General features: G+C 46.5%; 1 protein-coding gene across 2 annotated transcripts in view; it reads left to right on the plus strand.

The window, feature by feature from the left end:
• med12 (mediator complex subunit 12) overlaps nucleotides 1–18758 on the plus strand; it is a 127143-nt gene that overhangs the window by 47972 nt on the left and 60413 nt on the right. For both annotated transcript variants that reach the window (XM_067997068.1, XM_067997069.1), the window contains exons 15-20: nucleotides 906–1079; nucleotides 3373–3517; nucleotides 12286–12404; nucleotides 12925–13068; nucleotides 14442–14605; nucleotides 15474–15605. In XM_067997068.1, the coding sequence (XP_067853169.1) occupies nucleotides 906–1079; nucleotides 3373–3517; nucleotides 12286–12404; nucleotides 12925–13068; nucleotides 14442–14605; nucleotides 15474–15605 (878 nt within the window). The remainder of the gene's footprint in view (nucleotides 1–905; nucleotides 1080–3372; nucleotides 3518–12285; nucleotides 12405–12924; nucleotides 13069–14441; nucleotides 14606–15473; nucleotides 15606–18758) is intronic.

The raw sequence follows: 18758 nt of genomic DNA on the forward strand, positions 1-18758 counted from the left end.
ATACGGATTTATAAAGTACTCAGATGGTCTGATGGACCTTGATTGTACTTTATAAACTCAGTATCGAGTCCTTTGTGAAAGCAGGTGCTCCTGCCCACAGTCTCGAACATGAAAACATCTACAGTTCTAGTGTGGAAATCTCCTGATGGCTGGAACGTGATTCACAGCCAGGCAAATCTCTTGTTAATACTCAACCCCTACAGGTTGATAGTAGAATATAACTGCAGCATCTGTATTGAGGAAAAAAGTTAACTCTTTCCAGAAGCCTGGTCGATAATCAGTAATGACTTTTGACACTCTGGCAGATTTATGAAGCCTGGTTAGTACATAATGAATATGGTTACTTTGAAGTTTGTTTTCTGATGTAATCTGTGGCAGCACAATTATTAATTCCATTGATTTTGTTGGTCGTGACTGGAGGACACCGAGCTTGCTAGAAAGCCATGCTCCCTGCTATCTGATCAGCTGTTTTAAAACTGTCCCAATATATATTTTTTTCTCTTTTCTTAATAAAGATTCTATTTCTTTTTTTTTCCCACCGATTTTGACCTCTCCTCTCTCTACATTTTGAAGGCATTGATTCCCTCTTGGGGTACAGTTCCATGGTTACCAGGCTCCAGTTGTTTTCTGCCATCTCACCCAAGTAGATATTCTTCATGTGTGAATTTGAACAATGAATCTTATCAGGCTGTCTGACCATCAGGGGCATCACCGTGATTTCATGCAGAGACGAGCAGGGGTTACTGGATAGCGATCAGGAGTGGGAGCCATGGCCAGCTCTCAGGAAGGGGTGGGGGGGGTTGGAATGCAGAAAAATGCAATTGCATAAAGTATTGTTGGAATGCTACAGCTGTCCATGATTACGTTTCAGCATCTCGTGTGAATTGATTGATTTTGCTTTATAGATGTTTTCTCCTCCAATGCACTGCGAATCCAAAGCCAGTCCATCCCCAGAAAAACCTGCCTCAGAAAAAGACATGAAGTTATTACAGAAAGAAAAGATGAATGAAGCAGCGTTTCCCTCACCATATGACCAATCCAGGCACATACAGTATGCCACGCACTTTCCTATTCCTCAGGTAAGGGGTGGGGGGTGTGTGTTTGTAATGCCGTGTTTAAACTTTTGTTGTCTTCTTTGTTAAACATATGGGGATCAAAAATCCATGGGCTACAATCCTGGCAGTTGTGCAAGGAACACGCCCACCAGCGCTGACCCTACCGGAGTTTATGGAGTCAGTGGGAGGGTACTCATTTGTATGGGACTGGTGGCGCATGCACCACTATGGCTACATCTTGGGTGCCCACTTGCTGCCGGAAACTCTGGCAGCTGCCAGCTATCCGGGGGGGAGGTTGGAGGATGCCTAGGCATTCCACTGAAATCCTTTTCTCTGTCCCTTTGGGCCCCCTTTATAAGGTGGTTGATAGTAATATAATTTTAAAATAAACTTTGCCCAACTTTGTGGGTTTATGTCTGGATCCATCCTTGGAGTATCCCATTTGCCCCTTCTGATGGCGGGTGTGTCTCCTCTATCTTGGTGTACTGGCCTCCAGACTTACGCTGGGTCCCTAGCAGGCCAGAGAAGCAGGAAGTCCCAGTGTGGGCTGACATGGCTAACTTTGTAAAGGGTATGCAGAGGCTGTGGCCAAGCAAGAAATCTCAAAAAAGGTCAGGATCTGTTGTATTCAGGTAGTTGCCTTTTTCCAAGCCAAATCACTGGAGTATGGCAGAACGGCCAGGGAAATTGTTCCCTTTTTTTTTCATATCTCTTCTTTTCTCCTCTTCTGTCCTGAAGGGGCTGACTCAAACTTGAATGCATTTCCACAGGTGGTATTCGCCTTCCGGTACTTGGTCCAATTCGCCATTCTTCATATGAGCCTAGCCTGTAAGTGTGCTGTTTGACCATTAGGGTATCGCAGCTAAGCTTGATCCTTTTCTTCCTTGGTGTCCATTCACATGCAGTTTCTAGCAGAGGTCACTAGGTAGTGATCAGGAATGGGAACTTTGGCTGTTTTGTTTCTTTATGGCCTAGGGATGCAGATCATTGTAATGTAATAATTGAGATCAGTTAACGTAGCAGTTAACTGGGGATTGTATTTTGGACCTTCTGATCTGTATGGCCCTGTACCACATCAGGCAATGCCTTTATCCACTAAGCCATCGGTGTAAATTTATCACTTTGCATGCTCAACTTTTTTGCCCTTTTCCAAACCAAGTTCCTGTTCCTAAATGCTAATTGGTGGATTATGTATGATACACATTATGGCTTGCTGATAAAGGCTCTGCACATAATTTAAACTGAAGATTGTAGATGATATGTGGTAAGAATATTAGATGGACACTCTACTGGCATTGGTGTAATTAAAGCATTTATAAAAAATATTTTTTGGATGGACATTGGGTAGTGTAGCATTTTAATCACTGGCCTTTCACCTCTGGGCTCTGATTCAAATCCAGGCGATACACAAGTCTCCTCTCTCTGCTGGCTGTAAGGCTCCTTTGTGAAACACATTTGGACAGCTACAGGGCAGTTCCCAGTAGGCATGGGCCCACTGCCCACAACTGCCACTAACTGGGATTAAAATGACAATTTTACTCGGAGAGATCAGAGGCTAGCTGGTATGGACAATGAAAAAATGTTATTTTGGTAAAGTATAGGGTGTGTTCTAGGTTGGAGCTGGGGTGCGATTTTGGGGCAGACAGGAGGAAGCTTTACTCTCCGTCTAACCATGCTGTGCTAAACCTGGGAGCGTTTGATGCTGATTGAGTGTCTGAAATAAAAATGTTCCATTCCCCGCCACTGACATCCTTCATCTTAATGAGCACAAAATTCACAAATAAAAGTAATGCTTATTTTTGTACTTGCTAAGATTTACTAAGTTCTCTAATCTCTTGGTTTAATTTTAAATCTTCACAACTTCAGAACAGCAACATGATAGTGTTGTCTCTACATCACTGATGTGTTATTGCAGCCCTAACTTATATTATACAAAACCTGGTCAGTTAAATCTTGTGTAGAAACAGAAAAGACATGAATGTTGGAAATCTGAAATAGAAATGCACAGCAGGTCTGTCAGCACCTGAAAGAAAAACGGGTTAACATTTCAGATGGAATCCTCCACTATATCTGAAACTGTAACCCATATTTTGCTTTCAGTTGCTGATTGACCTGCTGTGTACTTCTGGCATTTTCTGTTATTATTTATAATATATTAATTTACTGTTTCAGTATTTCTCATAAGTATAGTTTGAAAAGGGCGCCTATAGTTGACACTGCAAACTTACTACTATGCCTACATTTTCTCTTTGTTCCTCCTGTTCTCTTTCTCCCCTCCCCGTCCTCCCTCCCTCCCTGCCCATACATATGGAAACAGGAGGAATCAGCAAGTCATGAATGTAACCAGCGCCTGGTGGTTCTGTATGGTGTTGGGAAACAACGAGATGAAGCTCGGCACGTAATTAAAAAAATAACCAAAGACATCTTGAAAGTTTTGAACAAGAAGAGCACTGCGGAGACTGGTAGGTAGTGCTTGTGATGTATTGAGTGTTGCAAGTTGTGTGTGCGAATCCCTTAGATCCATGTTCACATTGGTCACATGCGGCTTTGGCAGTTTATGCTGGACGACTGTGGTTCAGTACCCTCTCATGATTTTTAGAATTAGTGCTTTTTTCTTGGATGTAATTTGTTCTAGATATGTGTGTGTATGCATACATGTACTTCTGTATAATACAGCAAATGTAACTCTGGTTTTATTCTCCTAAAGACATTGACTCTTACTAGGTTACAATTCCACGGTTGCCAGATGTTCTCTGACTTTGCCCAAGTGGCCATTCTTTATTTCTAAGCATAGACAGTGAGTTTCGGTGGGGGGATAAGGGCAATGTCCAATCATATACACACACACATTTTTCCTGCAGGAATCATTGGATAATGATTGGGAAACCAAAGCTGATTTCTCCCCTGGCTCTTTAGCCAGGGAGCTAAAGACCAATAGCATCCCCTACTGCTATCTGGCTGGCAACAGCTGACTCAAAATGTAACTCAAGTTTGACTTGAAAGCCCACCTTATGATTTATCACACACTCAGATTGATAATTTAATGTTTTTTAAAAAATAAATCCTGAGGGCGAAGAGTGATAGAATGGGGATTTATGCTTGTGATTACTGACATCTCTACCTTACTATCTTCGGGGAGATGCAGAAAAGTATGTTCTCACATGGTGCAGAGTTGCCCTGTGCTGCATTCAAATCGCGCCTTTCATGACCTCAGGACATCCCAAAGCATTTTACAGCCAATGAAGTACTTTTGAAGTGTAGTCAGGAAACACGGCAGCCAATTTGCACACAGCAAGCTCTCACAAACAGCAATGTGATAACGACCAGATAATTTGTTTTAGTGGTGTTGATTGTGGGATTAATATTGACCAGGACACAGGGAGAACTCACCTACTCTTCTTCGAAATATTGCCATGGGATCTTTTGCATCCACCTGAGACATTTGGGGCTCGATTTTAGGGTCGGGTTACCTGCGGGTTTCCAGCGGGGGGGCCCCGAAAATCCCGATCTCCGATCACGTGACCGGATTCGGACGAAATCCCGGCCACTTCCGGGTACCGCGCTGACGTGCGGGGCTGCGCGCGCAAGCCCCGCTGGTGGGAATCCCACAGGCAATTAAAGCCAGCGGGGTTCCACTTGAGAGCACTTAACTTGCTCGTTGTGGTCAGTTAATGAGCTGAAGCAGCTGTCAAAAGAGGAAGTGTGGGATTTTACGGTCAAAGCAGTCAGTTTCCCACACTGGGGGAAACAGGACCCTTCAAACCAGGCGTGTTGCAGCCAGCAGCCTGTGGCAGGTGCCAAGGTGCGCTCCACGGGGGAGCGCCCTCACCCACGCAGGAGGCCACCGCGTCACACAGGGCAACCCCTGCCCCCCACCACCCGCCGGCCAAGCCAGAGGACAGACCGACACGAAACCGCAGCCCCAGTCCGAGGACCCACACACCTACCCTGCACAACCCCTCAGATCAACACCTGCCAGTTGGGTGGTGTGTGGACACCCTCGGAGGACGAAGAGCATGACCACCACCAGCAGCCTCGCAGAGACGTGGATCCCCCCAACACGGTGTGGTTGCACGCCCACCTGCACAGCAGGAGGGAGGGCTACCGCAGAGAGAGACGCGTCGCAGAGGGCACTACCCTCGCCACAGGGTCCACAGACCGAGGCGCAGCTCCCCGGACCTCTCCGAGCAGCAGTGCACAGGGAGGCGCAGATTCGCTCGACATGTAGTCGTGGAGATCTGCAGCCTCTTTCATGCCGAGCTGCTCCTGGCTGGCCCCAGCACCAACTGCTTACCTGTCGCTGGCAAAGTCACCACTGTCCTCCACACCTTCTCCTCCGCATCCTTCCAGGGTGCAGCCGGCAACACCGCCGATGTCTCTCAGTCGTCTGCGCGGACGAGCCCTGCAAATACACCTGCACCTACTCTGCAGTAACACGATGGGTGGCATCAGTGGTGGGTCCTCATAGTGATACCCAGGAGCGGGCATTATTGGACACAATGGACAGGATTCGCGGAGACATGGCAGTGGTGGTGTCAATATAATGTGTGCTGTTTGTTGCTCTGAAATTCAATATGGGTAACACCCATGACAAACCCTCAGACACCCTTGTGCACCCCCTTCATGCTGACGAGACGTTTGCCTTACCCTGCCTACTGCACATATGTGATGCATGCCCTGTGGCTGCAGCACAGGTGGTGGCAGGTTGAGTGAGGCTGGCCGTGAGGGAGATGCACGAGAGGGTGAGTATGGGATGGAGCCATGAGATTGTATGAGGATTGGGTCGCGTGTTAGTGGCAGGATGAGTACTGGCGAGGTGAGTAGGTGGAGGTAAGATGAGGATGGGGTGTGAGTGGGCATGAAGGCTGATGTGACAGAATAGTGTTGGCGGTGCCGAAGGAGATTTGGGGTGGGGGCAGTGTTGTGGCAGACGGAGTGTAGGGGAAAGACTTCGTGTTCTCACTGTGGCTGACCTACTGCGGTCATTGCAGCGCCTCCTGCACTGTATGCAGGTGGGCGATATGTTGGTGGCGCAGGTGACCCCCTCTGCCACCTCGAGCCAGGCCTTCTTGGTGGCAGAGGCAGGCCGCTTCCTCCCGCCCGCCGGGGGGAAGATCTGTGTCCTCCCCCTCCTCCTCACCCCATCTGATGATACCTGGGGTGAGGCATCATTAAACTGGGAGCAGCCTTCCCCCTGGGCTGCTCCATGCTGCAATTTGTCCCATTGGTTGCAGCATCTGTCAGTGGAGGACTGCCCCTTTAACTAGAGAGCCTCCAGCTGACAGATCGTACTGCGCATGCGCAGCCCGCCCGACGCGCAGGCCAGCGCCGTGGACCCCGGAGGAGCAGGTAATTGGATCCTATTAGTGGGTTGCCTGCTACGATCGCGTGGGCAACCCACTAATTTCGCCGTTCGCGTTTTCGACGCTCCCGGAGGACCACCCGCTGGGAACCCGCAGGCCTGCTAAATTCGGGCCCTTGGTTTCACGTCTCGTACGAAAGACACCATCTCAGAGTGCAGCACTCCTTAAGCACTGCACTGAAGTGTTAGGCTAGATTTTGCACTCAAGTCAAGGGGTGGGACTTGAACCCATAACCTTCTGACTCAGAGGCAAGAGTGCTTCCAATTGAGCCACAGCTGACACACAGACTATCCAAGCCAGTTGCTCGTCTTTCAGCCAGGTATATTGCATGGCACAGAGAAAACAGGGAAGGGAGTAAGGGAATTTACAACATTTAATTGCAGCTTTGGGGTTCCTTGACCCACCCTCTTGTCCCACTGCTATGCATTATTCCCTGCCCAATAGGATAGGCATGCACGTTCTGACACGTATAACAGTGCCTCTCTGTGGAATGTACCCAAGATCACTCAAATTCTCTTTCCTTGTTTCTGAATAAAATGGCTGGGCTCTGCTTGTTGCTCTACCTTCTTGTCACATTTTTGGGTTTTTAACCCTTCGTACTCTTGCTTTTTTCAGCTCTCGTGTCATGGATCAATCTCATTGGCGAGTTCCAACTCCCCATACTTTTAAGAGTGTATATCCTAGCCTTGAGATCTACGTAAATTTTTAGTGACATGCCTGGAATATCTCTGCAGGATCTCTCTCTAGTCTTCAAGATCAATAGCGCCTCACATCAGATCTGATTTTAAGTTTAAAATATTAATCAAATTTATTAAACAATGAACAACGTGAATAATCTATCCAGACAGTGATATAATACAATTATATATCTACAGAAAGCCTATTATTTAATTCTTTGAAAACAAAGAACAATGAGTCACAATCTAATGCTAATCCATTCTTTTAAAGATAACTTTTACATGTAGTCCTTCCTTTTCTTGGAAGCTTTTCTGAATATGGGAGCTGGCTGGTCCACCTTATCTTTTCCTGTTAAGATTTCATTCAGTTAGATTCACTATAGATGAAGCCACCTAAATACTCTTTCTCCGTTTGCCATGACCTGTTTAGATTCGAAAAGAATTGCCACATTTCTAACTGAACAAATCACACAGTTTGTATTTGTTCAAAAGTATTTTCGTTCCTCCTCAAGTCCATAGTTCAAAAACTAGGTTGAACTGACCTTGTATCATTTGTATCAAATTTGGATGGGATGTACTTTTTTTAAAACTGCAGCTGAATTTAAATTTCTTAGGCCCGAAAATGAATGAGCGGGTTCTAACCATGGGGTCATGAAAATTGGGCCTTTGGCATCTGGAGTGTGGCATAAGTGGCCGGCTTTGGGTGGGGGGGGGCTGCTGTTTTATCTCCCCACCCCCAAAACATGCATGCCTTTGTCACTTCCAAATCTGACTCTTCCAATGCTCTCCTGGCCAGTCTCCCATCGCTCACCCTCTGTAAACTTCAACTTATTCAAAACTCTGCTACGTGTATCCTATCTGATGCCAAAGCTCACTTGCCCATCGCCCCTGTCATTGAGACCTACATTGTCTCAAATTTAAAATTCTTATAATTGGGGTTAAATTCCCTCATAGCCTCAGACCTCCCAATCTCTTAACCTCTGTAACGTCACCAAGCGAACAACCCATCCTCCTTCCGCACTCCCCCCCACCCCACCCCGAACTCTCCATTTCTCTGATTCTGGCCTCTTGTGCATCTATCTTCCCCATTGTCTTCAGTCACTCAGTCCCACACTCTTGAATGCCGACTGCAAATTCCCTTCCTCTCCTTCATTAAGATCCTCCTTAAAAACTCACCTCTTTGACCAAATGTTTGGTCATGTCATAATCTCTCCTTTGGCTCTGCATCAAATTTTGATTACATTTCTGTGCAGCACTTTTGGACCTTTTTCTGCATTAAAGGCATTATATAAATGGAAGTTGTTGTTCTTTCTATGGGTGAGGCTCTATTACAGATGCACTGTTGTCATATAAAAGGAGATAAATATCATGCATGCCTTATATATAAAAAAACCTCTTTGTTTCCTCACCTCTTTTCCTGAAGATGCTGCTTCATGCTGGGCTATTGTTCCATAGGTGCTGGCAGCCCCCTGGTGCCTTATCCAAATGGCATTCTTTATGTTTGAGGCTGGACAGTGAGTGTTAGCAGGCTATTCAGGGCATAACAATCAAGCCTGATCTTGTACTCACCTGACATTTGCACATATGCAGTTGTCAGCGGGGATTACTGGACAGATTCGTAGGGGGAACTGTGGTTGATTTCTTTTTTCCTCTCCTCTTGACCCCAGGGATGCTGCAACTATGTAAGAATATTGCATTTGCTTTTATATTTTATATAATTTCAAAATGTCTGAAAGTGGTCAACATAGTGTTTTTAAAAAAGCAATAACTGATATATAGGCAAATAGAGCAATCGTTTTGTACCAGCAACATTGTAAAGATGGCTGAAATGAATGGCCAGTTAATTTGCTTTTTTAGCAATTTTGATTGCGGGTGTGGTATTGGCTAGGGTATGGAGAACCACTATTCTTGGAATAGTGACATGGAACTTTTAATATCCACTAAACAACTAAAATAGACAGTTGGTTCATGGCTTACCCGAAGGGCAGCACCCCTGCCAAAGCAACGTCCCAGACTCTTCCATTACCATTACCATTACCATCCCTATGTATGTCCTGTCCCACCAGCAGGACAGACCCACCAGAGGTGGCGGTACAGTGATATACAGTCAGTAGGGAGTGGCCCTGGGAATCCTCAACATTGACTCCGGACCCCATGAAATCTCATGGCGTCAGGTCAAACATGGGCAAGGAAACCTCCGACTGATTACCACCTACCGTCCTCCCTCAGCTGATGAATCAGTTCTCTTCCATGTTGAGCACCACTTGGAGGAAGCACTGAGGGTAGCAAGGGCACAGAATGTACTCTGGGTGGGGGACTTCAATGTCCATTACCAAGAGTGGCTCGGTAGTACCACTACTGACCGAGCTGGCCGAGTCCTGAAGGACATAGCTGCCAGACTGGGCCTGCGGCAGGTGGTGAGGGAACCAACACGAGGGAAAAACCTACTTGACCTCGTCCTCACCAATCTACCTGTCGCAGATGCATCTGACCATGACAGTATTGGTAGGAGTGACCACCACACAGTCCTCGTGGAGACGAAGTCCCGTCTTCGCACTGAGGACACCATCCAACATGTTGTGTGGTACTATCACCATGCTAAATGGGATAGATTCAGAACGGATCTAGAAGCTCAAAACTGGGCATCCATGAGGTGCTGTGTGCCATCAGCAGCAGCAGAATTATATTCCAGCTCAATCTGTAACCTCATGGCCTCGCATATTCCTCACTCTACCATTACCAACAAGTCAGGGGATCAACCCTGGTTCAATGAGGAGTGTAGAAAAGCATGCCAGGAGCAGCACCAGGCGTACCTAAAAAATGAGATGCCAACCTGGTGAAGCTACAACTCAGGACTACATGCATGCTAAACAGCGGAAGCAACATGCTATAGACAGAGCTAAGCGATTCCACAACCAACGGATCAGATCAAAGCTCTGCAGTCCTGCCACATCCAGTCGTGAATGGTGGTGGACAGTTAAACAATTAATGGGAGGAGGAGGCTCTATAAACATCCCCATCCTCAATGATGGCGGAGACCAGCACGTGAGTGCAAAAGACAAGGCTGAAGCGTTTGCAATCATCTTCAGCCAGAAGTGCCGAGCGGATGATCCATCTCGGCCTCCTCCCGATATCCCCACCATCACAGAAGCCAGTCTTCAGCCAATTCGCTTCACTCCATGTGATTTCAAGAAACGGCTGAGTGCACTGGATACAGCAAAGGCTATGGGCCCCGACAACATCCCGGCTGTAGTGCTGAAGATTTGTGCTCCATAACTAGCCGTGCCTCTATCCAAACTGTTCCAGCACAGCTACAAGATTGGCATCTACTCAACAATGTTGAAAATTGCCCAGGTATGTCCTGTCCCCACAAAAAGCAGGACAAATCCAATCTGGCCAGTTACCACCCCATCAGTCTACTCTCAATCATCAGCAAAGTGATGGAAGGTGTCGTCGACAGTGCTTTCAAGAGGCACTTAGTCATCAATAACCTGTTCACCGATGCTCAGTTTGGGATCCGCCAGGACCACTCGGCTCTAGACCTCATTACAGCCTTGGTCCAAACATGGACAAAAGAGCTGAATTCCAGAGGTGAGGTGAGAGTGACTGCCCTTGACATCAAGGCAGCATTTGAATGAGTGTGGCACCAAGGAGCCCTAGTAAAATTGAAGTCAATGGGAATCAGGGGGAAAACTCTCCAGTGGCTGGAGTCAAACCTAGCACAAAGGAAGATGGTAGTAGTTGTTGGAGGCCAATCATCTCAGCCCCAGGACATTGCTGTAGGAGTTCCTCAGGGCAGTGTCCGAGGCCCAACCATCTTCAGCTGCTTCATCAATGACCTTCCCTCCGTCATAAGGTCAGAAATGGGGATGTTCGCTGATGATTGCACAGTGTTCAGTTCCATTCGCAACCCCTCAGATAATGAAGCAGTCCGAGCCCGCATGCAGCAAGACCTGGACAACATCCAGGCTTGGGCTGATGAGTGGCAAGTAACATTTGCGCCAGACAAGTGCCAGGCAATGACTATCTCCAACAAGAGAGAGTCTAACCACCTCCCTTTGACTTTCAACGGCATTACCATCGCTGAATCCCCCACCATCAACATCCTGGGGGTCACCATTGACCAGAAACTTAACTGGACCAGCCATATAAATACTGTGGCTACAAGAGCAGGTCAGAGGCTGGGTATTCTGCGGTGAGTAACTCACGTCCTGACTCTCCAAAGCCTTTCCACCATCTATAAGGCACAAGTCAGGAGTGTGATGGCATACTCTCCACTTGCCTGGATGAGTGCAGCGCCAACAACACTCAAGAAGCTTGACACCACCCAGGACAAAGCAGCCTGCTTGATTGGCACCCCATCCACCACCCTAAACATTCACTCCCTTCACCACCGGCGCACAGTGGCTGCAGTGTGTACCATCCACAGGATGCACTGCAACAACTCGCCAAGGCTTCTTCAACAGCACCTCCCAAACCCGCGACCTCGACCACCTAGAAGGACAAGGGCAGCAGGCACATGGGAACAACACCACCTGCACGTTCCCCTCCAAGTCACACACCATCCCAACTTGGAAATATTTCGTCGTTCCTTCATTGTCGCTGGGTCAAAATCCTGGAACTCCCTTCCTAACAGCACTGTGGGAGAACCTTCACCACATGGACTGCAGCGATTCAAGAAGGTGGCTCACTACCAACTTCTCAAGGGCAATTAGGGATGGCCAATAAATGCTGGCCTTGCCAGCGACGCCCACATCGCATGAACGAATAATAAAAAAACATTCCCACAGTCCTGTGCTAGCGTGTCAACCTAGGTTATGAATTTATGTCATGGTATAGAGCCCGAACCCACAACCTACAGACACAGAGGCGAGCATTATGAGATGAGCCAGTGTGATGCACATTGTGCAGCACAGTTGATTAATTGCCGCTGGATATTGTATGTTTGAAAAAATAATATTTGGAATGTATAAATGTTTGCACTGTTTCACAAAATAGGCACATCTTGGCTATAAATGATGGTAATTCTGAGACTGGTTGAAGTTACATCTGAGGTAGTTAATCTGCTGTGATGGGTAATTACCTGGTTTCCCTTGGCATGTCCTTCAAAGCTTCCTGAACAATGTTACACGTTTGTGTGCTGTAAAGGATTGTATAAAGCAACAGTTGACTTTCATGTTCTTCCCGCAGGTGGAGAGGAAGGACAGAAGCGAAAGAAAAATAAACCGGAAGCTTTTCCTACAGCTGAGGATATATTTGCCAAATTTCAGCATCTTTCACATTTTGATCAACATCAAGTTACCTCTCAGGTAAGGGATAGGACACCTTTAAATCGCTGAACGACATGGTCGGAATCGGCATGTGTCACACCGTGCTGCACACTCTTTTGTGACAGGAAATAAAAATGATTTGAGCTAAACCAATTTGGGCAGGCATCAGCTAACAACTGCTACATGATTTATCGCTGCTTCTGCTCTGTTCAGCCTTGTTGGTGCCCTGCATTATCGACCTTGGTTCTTCACTTATATTTCTCAATCTTTTTTTAAAAAAGAATTATAGTAAAAAGTTAATGCTTTATAAAAACTTAATCTGTTTGCAGCAAATTTATAATTAAAAGCAATTGTGTGGGTGTCTGTGTTTAAGTGAATATCTGATAAATGTGCAGAAATTATGTGTGTATTCCTTCCCTTCAATTTTGGCTGTTCACACTTATTAAGGAGCAAAGAACAGTGCAAGAGAAAGTACCAGGAATGGTATTTGTGCCATCTCTTCAAAAAAAACTGAGAATCTTGTGTATTTACTTTCTCTCTTTTCCTTCTGTTGTGACAGGTATCACGGAACGTGCTGGAACAGATCACTAGTTTTGCCTTAGGAATGTCCTATCATCTGCCTCTTGTTCAGCACATTCAGTTCATCTTCGATCTGATGGAGTATTCCCTTAATATCAGTGGGCTGATCGATTTTGCTATTCAGGTACCTTTGGTACTAGTCTGTTTTATTTCTTTGCTTTACTTAAAACCCCAAGAGACAGAGTGGTGATTCGGACTTGTGTTGCTATGATGGTGAGCCACAATTTCCATTGTAACCAATTGACTCTGTTGAAATCTAGAACGTGATCACTAATAAAAGCAAAAATAGCACTACATGCTACTGATATTGACTTGCACTGTCTACATCATGTAATAGACTGTAGCACCTTTCTGGATTTTGAGTGTCCAAGTTATTTGGTTATTAGAATGTCTGTTCCTTTCCCAGATATTTGCTAATGTCCATCAGGTGCAGTATTTGCACTTAAGCAGATGTTACCCATGATTCCAGAACTTCAGAATGATCTGTTTGTGTGTAAAACTGCAGCAAACATGGATTTTCCCTCTCCTTCCCTTTCATCTCCTGAAGGCGCTGAATGTGGCTGGAGTATGATTCCACGAACGTCAGCAGTTCCCTGCTACCTCATGTATTTGGTCCTTCATCATACATGAGCTTAGATGGTGAGTGCTGGTAGGCTGTTTTTGAGTGAAGAGCATTACAGCTGAGCCTGATCATGTCCTCAGCCAATGTCCACACACGCATGCACATCTGCCAGCCCACTTCCCTGAATAACGATCAGGAGTAGGAACTATAGTTGATTCTCTCCAGCTCCCAGGCCCCTACCCTCCCTGCTCAAGAGTGCTGAGGCCAATTGAAATGCATCTGTTGCTGTAGACTGGTCTGTATGTTTCAGTATTATACCAGGGAATGTATTTGCAAACTGAGCCATCGAAGGAGTTTTCAAATAGCAATCTTGTTCTTGTAAAATGGAGCCGCTACTGCTAAAATTATTTTTTATAATGTTCACTTATCTGTAATGGAATAAGTGATAATGTGCACTATGGCATCATGTGGTCTGCTACTGAGATGTGGCTGCACTGATCTGCCTTCATGTGGCAGGCTGCATATGTTATGTCTGCTTGTTTTGTTTTATGTAAGTTAATTTCTGCAGTTCTTACTCCTCCACTCCCAGTAAAGTCTCAATATACCTCCGGATTCTGCCAGTGCTGCTTTCAGTTTTGCTCTTAGGAAGTGCACTGGAGTAGCCTGGGATGACTTTCATTCTCCTTCTTCAGCCTTCTATTTGTTACTGCATTAGATCTCCTGGTTGGCATCTCCCTACAACAACAGAGTTGAAATTGCAAAAGCTTATTGCAGGTAGAGTTATTGCAGTCAAGCATGTTGGAGCTCTTGTGTCCCATCTGCACGCGTCATCCTTAATTCTGTTATATTGCTAGGTTATTTAGTTATGGGTTCCTCGGATGTAAAGTTAATAAGGAATCCTGCTTACTACATGCCTGTTTCTGCTCTTTCTGCAGTTGCTGAATGAATTGAGTGTGGTGGAAGCAGAGTTACTCCTGAAGTCATCCAGCCTGGTTGGCAGCTACACAACGGGTTTGTGTCTGTGCATTGTGGCGGTCCTGCGGCGCTATCATTCCTGCCTTATCCTTAATCCTGATCAGACAGCACAAGTGTTTGAAGGGTGAGACTTTCACATTCTGTTTTTCAGGTAGATTTATTTGAACACATTTTAAATGTGCTATGGGGGCTTCACACCAGCATTATTGGAGGGTTGAGAGAAGGTTGCATGCAAGTTGTCTTGACTGAATGGTGAATTATCTTGGCGGGACTCAATTGGGAGGGTTATCTGCACCAAAAAATGAAATGTTGAGACTGAACGTACAGTGAGCTAGCACGTTATTCTGTTGCTTCTGGCATGTTGGGATAACTGCTGTAAGGAATTGTAAAGAAAATGTGTTTGGGGGCCATTATGCATTTGGATGTTATTATGGTGGGCCCCTATGTATTTTGTTACTGGCAATACTTTATGAATAGCAGGCATAAATGTGATTTGGAAGACATCAAAAAACAGGAAATGACCACCAGGGCAGGGAAAGTCTACTATTTGTTTAAGCTGTTTTGTACCAATTAGTTGTCAGTTTATGGCAAACACAATAGGAACAACCTTCAGCAGCCCATGAGGAAAAAGGGAAATGTCGCATTTACATGGGCGATAGGGCTGTCAGATTAGGGTTGAGATACTATCTTTTCCTAATGTTGGGGAAACTATGTTGCATCCTAGCCATGGCCATAACTGTTCTTAAGTGAAGTGAAACAAAGGTTGTAATGTTGTTATAGTGAACATTTATAAAATCACAGTATTCTGATGGAGGAGTCCATAAATCAAATTCCAAATGATTACTTGGCAAATGTGACTAGGTTTTTAACTCTTGTTCTGTTGAATAAAGGGAAAACATTAACTTTCTGTGCTGCTGATAGTGTTTCATCTCCAAAAAAAATGTTTTAAGGAAAGCATTTGTTATGAGTAACCTCTTCTTTTTCCTTTTCAGTTTATGTGGGGTGGTAAAGCATGGTGTTAACCCAGCAGACTGTTCCTCTGCTGAACGTTGTATCCTCGCCTACCTCTATGATCTCTACACCTCCTGCAGTCATTTGAAGAGCAAGTTTGGAGAGCTCTTTGGGTAAGAATTGCAGACATGTTGCAGATCAGTATGTGAAAGCTTTATGACACAGACAACCTTTGGGAGTTATTTGGTGGAAAGGCTGGGAGAGAGATTTGTGGAGATACGGATTGGGGAAATCTTTCCTGCAACCGCAGATATGTTTGAAAATTCAGGTTGATTAGTTCCTAGATATTTCTATTGAGTTTGTTATTCCCTGTTCAAAGTCTAAGAATGCACTGAACAAGAAAAGACCATTTGGACCATCAAGCCAGTTCCTTCCACAGATCATGTATAATCCACTCCATCATGGAATCTGTCCCACTCAAGGGTACAGTAGCATAGTGGTTATGTTACTGGACGAGTAATCCAGAGGCCTGGACTAATAATCCAGAGTCAGGAGTTCAAATCCTGCCACGGCAGCAAAAAAAAACTAGCATCAGTAATGGTGGCCGTGAAACTACCGAATTGTCGTAAAAACCCATCTGGTTCACTAATGCCCTTTAGGGAAGGAAATCTGCCGTCCTTACCCGGTCTGGCTCATATGTGACTCCAGACCCACAGCAATGTGGTTGATTCTTAATTGCCCTCTGAAATGGCCGAGCTACAATCTCGCTAAAAAAAGTCATAATAAGAATAAAACCGGACGGACCACCCGGCATCGGACCACTAGGCACCGGACTCAACAAAGGCAAACCAAGCCCAGTCGACCCGACAAAGCCCTCCTCACTAACATCTGGGGACTTGTGCCAAAATTGGGAGAGCTGTCCCACAGACTAATCAAGCAACAGCCTGACATAGCCATACTCAAAGAATCATACCATTCAGCCAACGTCCCAGACTCTTCCATCACCATCCCTGGGTATGTCCTGACCCACCAGAGGTGGCGGTACAGTGATATACAATCAGGAGGGAGTGGCCCTGGGAGTCCTTAACATTGACTCCGGACCCCATGAAATCTCATGGCATCAGGTCAAACATGGGCAAGGAAACCTCCGACTGATTACCACCTGCCATCCTCCCTCAGCTGATGAATCAGACTTCCTCCATGTTGAGCACGACTTGGTGGAAGCACTGAGGGTGGCAAGGGCACAGGCTTTAATGTCCATCACCAAGAGTGGCTCGGTAGCACCACGGCTGACTGAGCTGGTCGAGTCCTGAAGGACATAGCTGCCAGACTGGGCCTGCAGCAGGTGGTGAGTGAACCAACACGAGGGAAAAACCTACTTGACCTCGTCCTCACCAATCTACCTGTTGCAGATGCAATTGTCTATGCTAGTATTGGTAGGAGTGACCACCGCACAATCCTCGTGGACTCTCGTGGAGACGAAGTCCCATCTTCGCACTGAGGACACCATCCAACGTGTTGTGTGGCACTATCACCGTTCTAAATGGGATAGATTCAGAACAGATCTAGCAGCTCAAAACTGGGCATCCATGAGGCGCTATGGACCAGCAGCAGAATTGTATTCCAGCATAATCTGTAACCTCATGGCCCGGCATATTCCTCACTGTACTATTACCAACAAGCCATGGGATCAACCCTGGTTCAATGAGGAGTGTTGAAGAGCATGCCAGGTGCAGCACCAGGCATACCTAAAAATGAGGTGCCAACCTGGTGAAGCTACAACTCAGGACTACATGCATGCTAAACAGCAGAAGCAACATGCTATAGACAGAGCTATGCGATTCCACAACCAACGGATCAGATCAAAGCTCTGCAGTCCTGCCACATCCAGTCATGAATGGTGGTGGACAATTAAAAAACTAATGGGAGGAGGAGGCTCTGCAAACATCCCCATCCTCAATGATGGCAGAGTCCAGCACATGAGTGCAAAAGACAAGTCTGAAGCGTTTGCAACCATCTTCAGACCGAAGTGCCGAGTGGATGATCCATCTCGGCCTCTTTTTTGTTATTCGTTCACGGGATGTGGGCGTCGCTGGCGAGGCCAGCATTTATTGCCCATCCCTAATTGCCCTTGAGAAGGTGGTGGTGAGCCGCCTTCTTGAACCGCTGCAGTCCGTGTGGTGACGGTTCTCCCACAGTGCTGTTAGGAAGGGAGTTCCAGGAATTTGACCCAGCGACAATGAAGGAACGGCGATATATTTCCAAGTCGGGATGGTGTGTGACTTGGAGGGGAACGTGCAGGTGGTGTTGTTCCCATGTGCCTGCTGCTCTTGTCCTTCTAGGTGGTAGAGGTCGCGGGTTTGGGAGGTGCTGTCGAAGAAGCCTTGGCGAGTTGCTGCAGTGCATCCTGTGGATAGTGCACACTGCAGCCACGGTGCGCCGGTGGTGAAGGGAGTGAATGTTCAGGGTGGTGGATGGGGTGCCAATCAAGCGGGCTGCTTTATCTTGGATGGTGTCGAGCTTCTTGAGTGTTGTTGGAGCTGCACTCATCCAGGCAAGTGGGGAGTATTCCATCACACTCCTGACTTGTGCCTTGTAGATGGTGGAAAGGCTTTGGGGAGTCAGGAGGTGAGTCACTCGCCGCAGAATACCCAGCCTCTGACCTGCTCTAGTAGCCACAGTATTTATATGGCTGGTCCAGTTAAGTTTCTGGTCAATGGTGACCCCCAGGATGTTGATGGTGGGGGATTCGGCGATGGTAATGTCGTTGAATGTCAAGGGGAGGTGGTTAGACTCTCTCTTGTTGGAGATGGTCATTGCCTGGCACTTATCTGGCGCGAATGTTACTTGCCACTTGTGAGCCCAAGCCTGGATGTTGTCCAGGTCTTGCTGCATGCGGGCTCGGACTGCTTCATTATTTGAGGGGTTGCGAATGGAACTGAACACTGTGCAGTCATCAGCGAACATCCCCATTTCTGACCTTATGATGGAGGGAAGGTCATTGATGAAGCAGCTGAAGATGGTTGGGCCTAGGACACTGCCCTGAGGAACTCCTGCAGCAATATCCTGGGGCTGAGATGATTGGCCTCCAACAACCACTACCATCTTCCTTCGTGCTCGGTATGACTCCAGCCACTGGAGAGTTTTTCCCCTGATTCCCATTGACTTCAATTTTACTAGGGCTCCTTGGTGCCACACTCGGTCAAATGCTGCCTTAATGTCAAGGGCAGTCACTCTCACCTCACCTCTGGAATTCAGCTCTTTTGTCCATGTTTGGACCAACGCTGTAATGAGGTCTGGAGCCGAGTGGTCCTGGCGGAACCCAA

Source organism: Heptranchias perlo, chromosome 15, assembly GCF_035084215.1.
Source record: "Heptranchias perlo isolate sHepPer1 chromosome 15, sHepPer1.hap1, whole genome shotgun sequence".
In the NCBI taxonomy this organism is placed as follows: domain Eukaryota; kingdom Metazoa; phylum Chordata; class Chondrichthyes; order Hexanchiformes; family Hexanchidae; genus Heptranchias; species Heptranchias perlo.